General features: G+C 36.9%; 2 protein-coding genes across 2 annotated transcripts; one reads left to right on the top strand and one right to left on the bottom strand.

Moving 5' to 3' along the window:
* Positions 1 to 5,254: 5,254 nt before the first annotated feature.
* mRpL48 (mitochondrial ribosomal protein L48) lies at positions 5,255 to 6,347 on the top strand. The gene is made up of 4 exons (XM_067768770.1): positions 5,255 to 5,412; positions 5,470 to 5,583; positions 5,647 to 5,780; positions 5,848 to 6,347. Exons 1-4 carry the CDS (start codon positions 5,401 to 5,403, stop codon positions 6,149 to 6,151), a joined length of 564 nt encoding a protein of 187 aa, XP_067624871.1. The 5' UTR covers positions 5,255 to 5,400; the 3' UTR covers positions 6,152 to 6,347.
* Positions 6,210 to 11,924, bottom strand: frtz (WD repeat-containing and planar cell polarity effector protein fritz). The gene is made up of 8 exons (XM_067768769.1): positions 10,916 to 11,924; positions 10,358 to 10,658; positions 9,656 to 9,980; positions 8,957 to 9,582; positions 8,325 to 8,887; positions 7,635 to 8,245; positions 7,101 to 7,260; positions 6,210 to 7,041 (listed from the first exon to the last, which is right to left on the bottom strand). The coding sequence occupies exons 1-8, from the start codon at positions 11,328 to 11,330 to the stop codon at positions 6,923 to 6,925; spliced, it is 3,120 nt and encodes a 1,039-aa protein (XP_067624870.1). The 5' UTR covers positions 11,331 to 11,924; the 3' UTR covers positions 6,210 to 6,922.
* Positions 11,925 to 12,659: the final 735 nt, after the last annotated feature.

The raw sequence follows: 12,659 nt of genomic DNA, 5'->3' as shown, positions 1-12,659 counted from the left end.
TTTTGAAGGGGGGATTGATTCCCATTAGGTTGGCCGGATCAGCTATTATAAGGTTACCGATATGGTTACCGATAAAGCACCAATGTCTGCAGCTTTAATCGATTACATTGATTTCCACAAGGTAGGTTCGATCAGCTGTTTAACACCCCTATTATGAGTTTTTATACGATAGACGATAAACGCTTGCTAGCGTATCGTAAAAAATTAGCTTTCATATTGCGATTTCCACACGCCCGATAGATGTACTATTGTGAATGACAGCAGAGTTTTGTTTACAAATTTTTGTGAATCTATACGAAACAGATATCAAAACAAAACGTAAATACTAACAATTCATTTATCTTGTACGTGAAAGTGGCAAAAGTTTTTAAAAGCTGTAATAATAAAATGTTTTGTGCAACCTCTGTTACCTTTTATATAAACTCAAATGAACAAATTGACGAAACTTGCATAGATGCCATAGAAAGAAGAAAATTGAGAGATGCTTCCAATTTTCTTGAAATGAACTCTACACTGTAAGTCCCTGACATACTAAAAGTAAAGAAAAAGTTTAATAAACAAAATTGATGTTAGAGTATGTCTTAACAGAAATAGAAGGCAGTTTGCGCGCCCGTAAAAATAGGTCATCCATCCCAAATATTTTGAAGGTTTGTGCCACTTTAAGGCTTCTTGCCCAGGGTGTTGCAACAGAGTGTTGGGAATGAGGCTTTAGTTGGGTCCTTTAGATTTTGTAATTATTTTATATTTACTTTTATTTAAATAGCTCCCAACGTATCGTGCAAAAATTTATCAACGATGGCTAGCGTAGAAAATTGAACAGTTGATGCGATAGTTAGCGTATGGCAATACCACGATAAACGATAAACGCTAACGATCGGGTTTCACACGCTAGCATTTATTTCATAATATGGTATAACAGATTGCAAGCGTTTATCGTGTATCGTATGAGTTCATAATAGGGGTGTTATCTGGTTATGGTTTTACGGTTATAAGTCACCATTAATCCGCCCTTTACATTGTCGCAACGCATGCTTAAGGCTCCATTACTGATACTTAGCATAGACTTGACTTAAGCCCCCATTACTGATACTTAGCATAGACTTGACTTGACTTGGCGTAAACTTGGCAACTTTTCCACGATTATACTCCACTTGGCGCATAATATCTGGCATCATAATCAGCGTTGAAATTTATTTTTAAATAAATGTCAATTTGTATGACAAAATGTCACTTACAGTTCTGTTAAATGAACATTGCATGTTACTGATTACTCAAAACTTAACTTGACTTAGAAGTCTGTTGAATTTTGATGTTCTATGTAAGTTCTAAGTGACGTTTACATTTTGAGATGCCATTTGTTTGTTTCCATTTCATTTTGACATTTTGTCATACAAATTGACATTTATTTAAAAATAAATTTCAACGCTGATTATGATGCCAGATTTTATGCGCCAAGTGGAGTATAATCGTGGCTAAGTTGCCAAGTTTACGCCAAGTCAAGTCAAGTCTATGCTAAGTATCAGTAATGGGGGCTTTATTTCGGTTCGGGCAAAGAGGATAAATACAATAAGAGCCGTCACTCATTATTTTGTGGCGAGTATCTCGCTGGAAATTGAAAAAATTGATGCCGAATGTTTTCTGAGAGGGACATTTTTAATTGTCTCGCATTTATCCATGCCGTGTAGGCCCCTTGTGCAACTGTGATAATTGGAAATAGAATTAAATAAATTAATTAAATACAGTCGAAAAATAAACACAAATACCCCATGAAAATGTATAGAAGACATTTATAAACCTCTCGCCCAAAAAAAATTAGCGACTACCTCTCAGTATACATTGAGTAAATGCCAAAAAATAACGAGTGACGGCTCTTATTGTATTTATCCTCTTTGGTTCGGGCAAAAAACGCCGGTTGTTTGCGTGCGCTAAAAAAACGCAGTGCGGTTTTAATAAGTTGGCTTGTAACTCTAGTACAGTTATTGCCGCAATTATATAGCCAGGCGCTGAACTTGCTCTGTACTTCGTTCATAGTGACGTAGCAATTATTTCGAAGCGACAACTTCGAAACTCGAAAGCTGCAAGTCAAGTCAGAGGTACGACGTGAAAGGTGGCGGTGGGCCAACCACGATTATGGAAATAGGTGATAAGCCAAAGGGAGGTTACGCTTACACTACGTCTTTCTCGAAGACGCCAATGAGTGATGTGGCAAAGCAGCCACTAACTGTGGCACTAGTTGATCGCTGCAATCCTTTCGGACAGATGACTACTTAAAGGTGATGATCTGTAGAAAGAACGACGCAGACGCAGAGGTCAAGACGAAGGTGTTAGAGGGGACGAACATCCAAAATAGTATTTAAACCTCAGAAAGAAGTCCTGAAGATAACAATCGTAACGTGCAAGAAGCGGTCGAGGTTGAAGAGGACCTGTAAACCTCAACCCAAAAAGGCAGGAGGTAAGCGTAGACGTCCCGACGAAAGATGAGCAAACTGCCTAATGGGGCTGCGAGTCTTACAGATAAGCCTGCAACGCAGTAAACTGGGGTTGAGTGAACTCTTTTTAGCCCTTGAGGAGGGTTCGATTTCCGAGGCGCTTATCCGGGAGCTGCGTATTTAATCGCGAAGAAAGGTTTCTGGGCTCAGGGCGTGCGGGTTTGGCGTTTACCAGGCGCAATGGGAAGCAAAGGTGCAAGCTGCAATGGTAAGTAAACAGCTACACTCATATATGCTCCCTAATTGCAATACTAAATTCAGTCGACCTGAAAAATAAGTTGGCACGGACGGACGGACGGACATGGATAAATGAATTTCTTTTTTAGGCCAGATCATTTTAATATATAGAAGTCTATATCTATCTCGATTAGTTTATGCCGTTACGGGGCACAGTTATGAAAACAAAATTAATATACCCTGTGAGCTCTGCCCAGCCTGAGGCTGAGTATAAACATTGATTTCGATCATATCGTAAATCACGATACGTGCCCAGCCTTTTTTAATTCATAAATACTTATCTATGTAAATACAAGAGCTCTGTTATCTTATGTTTAAAATTCCAGGTAATCCCCAGCAAGATACTCTTAATAAACGTGCTTATATAACGGGTAGCGTATTAAAAGTCTCGTTTCGGACTAAAGATTGCGAATCTGAAATCGGGAATCAATAATTCTGCTTCTGAGAAGAGGTATTTGAAAAAGTAACTGACAACTTTTATGTGGTTGTAATGATGATGATTTTTTTGTACACACAAAAGAAATGTTTACAAAGGTATTAGGTGCGGATATAATTTGATCTCCAATGCCGTATTGAACCAACACAAAGTAAATTTTTGTAAGCGCCGCTGATGGTTTCCAATGCAAAAAGGGGATATGCGCAAAAATGCAGCGGATTCTAACTCTAGTTATTTATTATTATTAAGGAGGGTTTGGGGGTTATTTTTCGTTTTCTTGGTGAATGCCTTTTGACAGAACCAAAATTTTTTATTTCCGATTTGAGATTCGTGATCCTCTATTTTCGGACGTGTATTACGACCGTCATTTTGTCGTATAATTTTACCAAGACAGTTTTCTGAGGAAACAAAGATTTCAATACCTATTTAATCATAGAAGAAACTCGAAAATATCCAAAAAGCAATGGTAACAAGATCGGAGAAGAGACTTGAAATAATCTTTAAATTCACACAGTTTTCCAAAATGGTTTAGACCTCGACCCAGAGGCCTAATGTTATTGTTCTAGACGAAATAGATTCAGGGGTAGCTTACGGTGCGGGACAAAAAAAAAAAACATAGTTAGCATGTCTTCCAAGACAATTGTCCACCAAGACGTGCTGGCGCGATTTTGTCATAAAAACGATAAAAATATAGAAAAAACGAAACTTGCTTTATTTATTTGCTCAAACTCTCAACTGGCATTATTTTAAAGTTACGCCAGCGCCAAAACGATGCCTCAAAACATTCGAATTTGCGTCGTTTTGGTGCTGGCGCCACTTTTACGTAACACAACTTGAAAGTTTCCCTGCAAAATGAACGGAAAAGAAGACGGTTAAATCTTGATTTTTTATCATGATAAAAAATTTAAAACAGTTTTTTTTTTTAACAGAACACAAAATTATAATTACATAGAATGGCGATGAAAATTTTTGTTAAATAGCAAACAATTTCAAGAAGAATTTGACAACGTAAGATTTTGAATTTCGTTTGTGTTACTTTAACAGTGGACTGGATACATAGCAATGCAGACAAGTGTGCTCAAAGTTATCTGTTGACGCTACGTTGCACCGAAGCGATGCGGAAGTCTTAAGGGCGAATTAATGGTGACTTATAACCATAAAGCCATAACCAGATAAAACAGCTGATCACACCTACCTTATGGAAATCAATGTAATCGAGTTAGCGTTATGGTATGGTACCATTAATTGATTATATTGATTTCCATAAGGTAGGTTCATCAGCTGTTTTATCTGGTTATGGCTTTATGGTTATAAGACACCATTAATCACAGATGACATGATATGAAACTTCTCGCTCTCTGAGAGCACGTGAAAATGTGGATTTTTTATAATATTGGCCATAGATACCATCATACTCAAAATCAAATTTGGGTATTTCAGAATACCTTTGGGTATTTTACATGGTAAAGGTTTAATTTATAATTTTCACTGAAAACTTACTCAAGATTGTCAAATTGGATATCAAAAAACTCGAATTTTTGGTTAACGCAACATGTATAATTAACAGCCTTTTGCGGACGACAACGCAGATACTTCACCAAGTGATCTAATTTCGTAATTTCTTATACATTTTTTGGGTTTTTTATTGTATGTGGATATACATATGTATGTAAATAAATATTTTGGTCGCATCAAAGTGAAAAAGGGGCTAGCCGTTCATTGTTATCTTATGGCGGTGCAAGCGCAACAAAGCAAAGCAACGCAATCGAAATATATTATTTCATATTTTTTCACTTATCTACCACAAAATATTTCCACAAAACTTTGCCTTTTTTATAAATTTTAATAAGTTTTATCACCTTACTTGCTGATTTTTTGAAAATAATGAAACCGAACGGATTTCTTGGAGTTTTTTTTTTGGTAGTTTAGGCAACTCTGTAGCCATCTGATGTTCAAGACCCATTCTTGGAAACGAACGAACTTTTGTTTACAATCGAATGAACTTCAAGACCCATTCCTGGAAACGAATTGAGAGAGAATAAAAGTTTCGTATCATGTCATCAGTGCCATTAATTCGCCCTTTATGCGTATGGGCCTTTAAAAGCTTCGCGTCGCGTTTCCCAGCACTACTATGTAATAATTAGATATAAACAATTCACATATGTTTTTCAAGCATCCAGAGTTAATTTTTTGGTGACATAACCTCCCTGAAGATCTTAAAGCAAAAAAGTTCCAGAAATGCTTAAAAAGGTAAATTTCGAAAAATTTACAATTGCAATATTCTTAATTTAATATTTTCCGTTGCAGCTGACTCCACTTGTGCCTCGTCTCTTGTGCAATACAGCGTCAGCCACCTCAAGTGTAGCTACGATACGACACTACAGCGACGGACGCAGCGTTTATGAACCGGATTATTTAGATGTTAGCATTAGATGTATACCATGAAGCATTTAGTACATGTGTATTTAAAATTTGTATTTATAGTCCCTGAAGCCTAAATATCCGCAATATACTTGCCTTAATGTACAGATCAAGGGATATGATTTCCCAATACTTGAAAGCTACCAACGATACGTACACAGCATTGCAGAGTACCTGGGTATTGATGTATCCGATTGGTAGGTTGACGCTGTCAGAGTGGAGTACACATTCGTTTTATTTATTTCCATTGAAACTGTTTTTTAGTTACGCTTTACCACCACAAGCCACGCAAGTTCAGAAATTACGACCAAACTCAACTGTTGTGGATGCCGAATACAGGTTGACCATTTACGAACGTAATCTACAAATTAACGATGTAGATGCTCCTATTTACCCAGTATTCTTGCGAATCGCACAAGCAGCATTGCCGGAAGGTGTGGAATTGAGTATAAAGGAGCACTCTGAAGAATTTGAAGAACGTCGGTATGTACCCGACCGAGATTTGCTCGAATTAAAAGCCGAACTGGAGCGCATACAAACGGGCGCACCAGCACCCAAAAAGAAATAGTTCTAAAAGTATAAATTAGGAATGATTTCTTCTAATTGTACACAGATGATACATATATATATATATATATAATTATATTTGTTGCAGTTAATTTACAAAAGGTGTATTAAAAGTACTATTATAAGCTTAAGTTTAAAAGGAATGTACTATTTAAAGCTTTTGCTATTGGACGGCAATAAAGTTTTCTTTAAATCAATATTTTAACTAAAATATATATGTAGCTTCAAACTGTTAAATATTTAATGTGATCAAAATTTGGAAATGTTCGAGCCGCAAAATAATAACAGCAGTATTGCAAAAAAATTGAAGGTGATAATGCGCTGCAATAGCTCAGTGAAAAGTGTTGCGTCTGATTTGCTAGTGATGATCAACACATTGTTAACATTTCATTCAACGAACGGGCTGCCCAAACTTTGCCGAAGAAATGATGCTCTGTCATATACTTTTTATGCCCTGCAACAACAGTTACAGCTCGAACGCATCCTTCCTTTCATTTGTGGTCACAAGAGATATTTACAAAGGGAAAATTACATACTTTTACAATATGCTCTTTGTTAGTGACAAAATCCCTTATTTTTGTCAAACATTATTTTGAATAATTATTATTATTCCTAATTCCTTTTGGATTATTATTGATCCTGCCTACAAATGCCTGCAATTAACTGTTTTATTAGGGTGTGTGGCCCAGCTTCTATTGCAATTTGTATTGTTATTAGCACCAATAGCGCCAAAATGTAGACCTAGTATAAATATAATAGGGACTGTGATGCATTATACCACTCCGAAATGTACCACTTTAATGGCCGGCTGGGTTGTATTATTTGATTTGCGTGATTTTGATGCATCTTCACGATTATTAGGTTTTGAGGGTGGACGAGGCAAGTCTTCAGCTGAAACATTTTTTTTAGCAATAGATTGACTATAAAGTACGAAACGCAAATAGATATACCTGCTGATAATGGATTGAAATCTTTTAAATATTCATCCTGCGGATGGCAAAGTGGTAAACTATCGGCCAATTCCTTTTTAGGGTTTGTAATATTACGGGCGAGGGGACGAGAATAGCCATTACGCTTCGGTGGTTGCGGTTTTTCTTTGCGTGGAATTTCCTACAATTAAAATAATAGTAAATTAATTTAATAATTTGGGAAAAATTTAAACAACGTGACATCAGGACGGACAAGGTGACAGCTGTTTGGATTATACTTCGTAAATCTCTTCAAAGCCTTTTCTCCCGTGAGTGGGATTTGAACCCGCACTCCTACGATGGTTGAAGTGTTACAAACGTATTCAGCCACGTCATGACTTAGTTGTTGTAAACTTATCGCAATTGTCTTCATATTTTATTCAGTAAATTAAAATGTACTCAGCACAGAGACGGAACGCTTAAACAACAAAGACAGCTCAATGTATATGCTTGCAAACTTTACTGACAAGCGCTGCTATCCTTTGTGACCACATAAATATTTTGGTTTATACTTACCGGGACAACAGCAACCTGCACCGTATCGGAGAACTTTACTTTATTCTTTTCACCAACAGCATTTCGTCCGTTGCCTCCACTAACGTGTGAATCTTTTTGCATGCCATTCGCTAGTGTCGTACTGCTACCTTCATTCATAACAGTAGCACCGTTTGTTTGTTGTGCGGAAGAACTATTTGAAAGTATAGATGCGGTCGGCTTCTTCTGTAATAAACGCTTCTGATGTTCCTCAGTTGTTGAAGCCAAAGTAGGAGGTATTGTGCCTGATACTAATGGATGTTGATAGTATTTAGGCTTGTACATGCGCGAATGCGAGGCTATTATATTCGAATTACTAATGAACGTTGTTGTGGAAGCGATTGGAACTGGAAGGGAATGCGTGAGCTTTTGTGACAGTGGCAAAGAGCTTTCATCTACCAAAGCTGGTGATGCATGATGCAGATATGTTGTTGCGTTGGCATGCGTATGCGTTTTGGATGAAGCTGAAATAAGCGTATGTTCATTGTTTCGCGCAAGTAACGTATGTGTGGGAATGTTGTTAGGTGTAATGAAATCGGCGGGCAGTTGTTGTTGCCATGGTAACAGCGTAACTGGTGTGGCAGCAACGTTACCTATAAACAACAAACAAAGGACAGGTTGAATATACATTGTATGTGCTAATAAATATAGGGAGTCAAATGCAATACGTACCCAATTTAGCACAATTAAAATCACTGCCACTTTTTAAGGACAATTCGGCAAGGGTACTGTTTGTATTAGGCAGACCATTCTTATTTTGTGAGATTTTCAAACTTCTTAACGATGGCAACGGCGGTGGTGGTGGGGGTGCACGCGTGCGCGCTGTATCTTGGGTACTATCTATGCGTAATTCTGGTTTCGGTATATTAATTTTTATCATTTCCGCATTGAATATTTTTGATTTAAGAGATGGCAACGGTGGCACGTAATTTTTAAAATTCTTTTTTTGATTACTGTAACGTAGCACTTTGTTTCGCGCTTTTTGAACTTGCAATTCGGTATATGTTGATTGCGAGCTAGCAGATTCAGAGCGATAATCAACAACCAAGCTTAATTTACCACCGTTGCTGCCATGCCTTTGCTCCGCATGCAGTATAGTCGCAGCTTGGCTAAATGCAGCTGCTGAGAAATCTATAAAGTTTACATTTGATATTGTTACATTGAATAGATCCATAAAGAGATCATAGTCTTCAATATCCTCTGCAACTTCGAATGCCTCTGCGTACATTTGTTTTCTGCAAGTATACATTCATTTTAAGTACAATGTATAAATATTTAAGAGATTCAACTAATTTATACTATACCGCAAAAGATAAAAGAAAAAACGCCTTTTCAAATCGTATACTTGATCACTAAATTCATCTATTGTCTCTTCAGAAAGTGTATCGGAGAATGTTTTTAGCGCTTTACTCATCAATTCCACACGTATACGTTTTGCTTCGCTACGATAGAAGACATAATTTGCAATTTTGTGTAGCGATATTAAACACATAGCGCCATAGGTTTCCCAATTCAACGCCACCAACAAATTGACAGCTTTTTCTAGTTGGTTTAATGATAAATATTTGTCAACTAAAACATCAGCGGTCAGGCCTGAATTGTGTATGTCGCCACGCATTCCAGCGCTAGCAAAAAAACGCAAACAACCCAATGGACCATGTTCGAAATGCAACAATAACAAGCAATCGGTTTGTACATAAGGTAACAAATGCTGCGCCAAATCAGGCTTGTGACTGAATGATATGCGCAGTAGCGTTGGTTGTATTGTGAAATAATGTGAAAGATCCAATAAATTTAGTGGTGTGACATCTTCGCTTTGTAGTTGATTACCCACCGCCGTTAATGCTAGATCAAAACATTGAAATTGTGCACGCTCATTAGCAACCATCACAATGCTGCTATCCGAATGCCAGTCGCATTGTGTGGGTATCTACAAAGAAATTATGATGGTAATGAATATTAAATCAAAAATGGCAAGTTATGTTAAACTGAAACTAGCTTACGATATCAATTTGTGATGACACTATGGTAGATTGCTGTACTAGATCATGTAAACAAATTTTACGGTCAATTGATCCCAAAAAGAGTTTCTCCTGATCTGGACTGAAGGCGTGGCAACAAATTTGTGTTCCCATTGTTATGGATGTGACTATGGCGCGTGTCATTTTACCCGAGTTAATTTCATAGGAGCATACTTCAGCAGATATTTCACCCTTTCGTGACACCTTTTGCTCTACGGTGAGAACTTGGCTTTCAGCTGAGCGTAGGAAATCCACAGAGAGTGGATCATTTTCAGACCAACAATACGAAACTGATTCTATTTGCATTCTACGAGAGAAAAAATTTTACAAATTGGGCATTTTTATAATTTTCAACCTTGCAGTTTCTTATATGAGAGTTGATAAGTAATTTTTTGAATACTCTAAATTATTTAAATATTTTAAATTTAGTAATATATTGATATTGAGAGGTAAAAGTCGCTCTGTATTTTTGGATCAGTCAACGAGTTGCACCTCATAGTACTTGTGTTATATTAAAAAGCCCATTAAACCGATGGAATAACCATTTGTGGCATCAGCAACAAAAACATCAATTGTCAATGTGGGTTCTTGATGTTGTTTGAAATTGTATTTCAGTGCTATATTGAAATTCCAAAGTAGCCCTGGTAAATTTAAGTATGTATGTATATTTTTTTTTATAGTTACCCTTTCAGTTTGAAAACATGTATATTAGCGCGATCTTGATCACGTATAGTTGGCCGCCATGGATAAACTTCGTTCTGTGACGACTTTGTCCAAATGACAAATAAATCCGAACTGTTATTCACCGTTAAATGCCGTGACAACTTTCTTTCTGATGCGCCTGGTATTATCACATGGAATATACGCGGATCCATATTGCTTATTTTCTCAGGCCCTTGTGGCCGTGTATTCGGTTTCTGCAAATGCACCACCGTCAATTGATTCGTGTTATAGGCCAAGACGATGTAGGAGCGCGTGAAAAATGCTACAACAAATATGAAATAGAAAACAATAAAACAAATTGCTTCTTGTAGAAAAAAAGACAGTATAAGTATAAGCAAAGTAAAAAGTAACCAAAACAGAAAAGTTGTAGCGAAATTAATTAACATTAATTGCATGTGAAACTGCGTGAATGCGCGCTTGCTCATGGGTAAGTACAAATGCAAATTTCTCTAGCACACAATCGAGCTAAATATGTAGTAGCTTTAGCTGCAACTTGTGACAATACATTTATTCACTTACCATCGGTGATTACTTCTGACGCCAGTTTGCCAACGAAATATTTCTCGTAGACCATGCGCAATATGTCACCCGTTGTAGCATCCACACAAATATGCGCTATCATACCATTGGCAAATAGGAGTAGCACTTGTGCTGAATCGCGCCATTCTGAATGCACAATTTTATAGCTGCGTAGTAATTCTTCCAACTTTTTTATATTATCCTTCAATCTTCCTGGTGTTTTCCGACTATTTTTTAGCACTGCCACACCATTCCGCCTTTCCGTGTAGTCACTCTTGGCCAATGCTGTTAGCTCAATATTCTGCTGTTGAGCCTCACGATTTCGTGTGTAGCGAAAGGCGCCCAGATCTGTTGATTTGATGCGCACCTCCTCGCGTATACTCCACAGATGACACTCGCCGAGCAGCGTTAGCATTGCAACAAATGGTTGTGGAACGCCAAATAGGTTTTATTTTAATTCAATTACTTAAAGTTTTTCTTACTTTATTATAAACCTTTTTTATTGCGGGCGACTTTTTCACATTATTTATTGTTCTGCGATTTATACCAGCTCTTCACACTTGCTTTTAAAATTTATGCAAGCGCATACATAGATTCTTGATGAATCTATGCACAACGGGAATTTAACAAGCCACAACTCCACCAGTTACAATCCAAGCATTCATGTGTTAATGTTATTCCAAACTGGCCCAGCAAACAAAACAACAAAGCGCCACGACTTTGTTTTGGCAAAGAGGATAGATAGAATTATATCTGTCCTCTTTGGTTGTGGTACGCAAACCTGTTGATTCTGCGCATTGGTGCATTGGTATTTTCACATCAAATTCTTTAATTTTCTTAACTTTGTTACACTTCTTTTCAAGTTTCCATAAGTTTAGGGATATTTTTTTTGATTATGTAGCACGTTTTTATTTATGTTGTTTATAATTATCCATAAATATTGCACATGAAATGACAATCAACACAAAATTGTTGCACTTTTACGAACGGAGAATAGTAAGAAAAGTAATCCGAAGGTAACGCAGGGTTGCATTGAACGGGCTTTTGTTTCAACGAAATAGGTTTGCATCTCAAAGGTAGTGTACATTTTCACGAGATGCACTGCCACCTTGGCAACTAAACAGCGAAATTTTCAAATCTTTATCTTCATCGGGACATAACTTATCTTGAAAGTACTTGGTGAAGTCAACCACTATTATACCTCTCTGCTCAACACCGAAGAGTAGTCGGCTAGGTGTATCTCGACAAGTACTGTGAAGGGAGTTGTTTATTTATTTATTTATTTATTAGTCTACAGATTTAACAATTAATCAGACTAAATAAAGTATAGTATAAAAAACAAACAAAAGGCTTGGCAACTTAAATATATAATAGTTACAAAAATATACTGTATACTTATGTAATAAATCATTCAAATGCAAAGACACACAGAGGTATAGGGGGTTACACCTTACATATTTAAGGTAGCTTTCGTGTAAAACACATGAATTTACACTTCGGAAGGTTAGCATTACACCATACAACTAAGCTGTTCAGATCCAACTGAAGAATGGCTCTCTCAAAGAGAGTAGATAATATTCCATAAATATTGTATTATAAATTTCTATTACAATGTACTTCAAAAGGTGATGTTACCCGATTCAATCTTGTTTTAAATAAACACGTCGTGTCTAGTTAATCGCCAAAACGGAAGTGTCTTCTTCTTTATTCATTAGTCATTTTCTTACATCTTAAAGCTGGAGAC

Source organism: Eurosta solidaginis, chromosome 2 (assembly GCF_040869045.1).
Source record: "Eurosta solidaginis isolate ZX-2024a chromosome 2, ASM4086904v1, whole genome shotgun sequence".
In the NCBI taxonomy this organism is placed as follows: Eukaryota; Metazoa; Arthropoda; class Insecta; order Diptera; family Tephritidae; genus Eurosta; species Eurosta solidaginis.
Note: the sequence above shows the minus strand (reverse complement) of the source record. Positions and strands in the feature narration are given on the sequence as shown.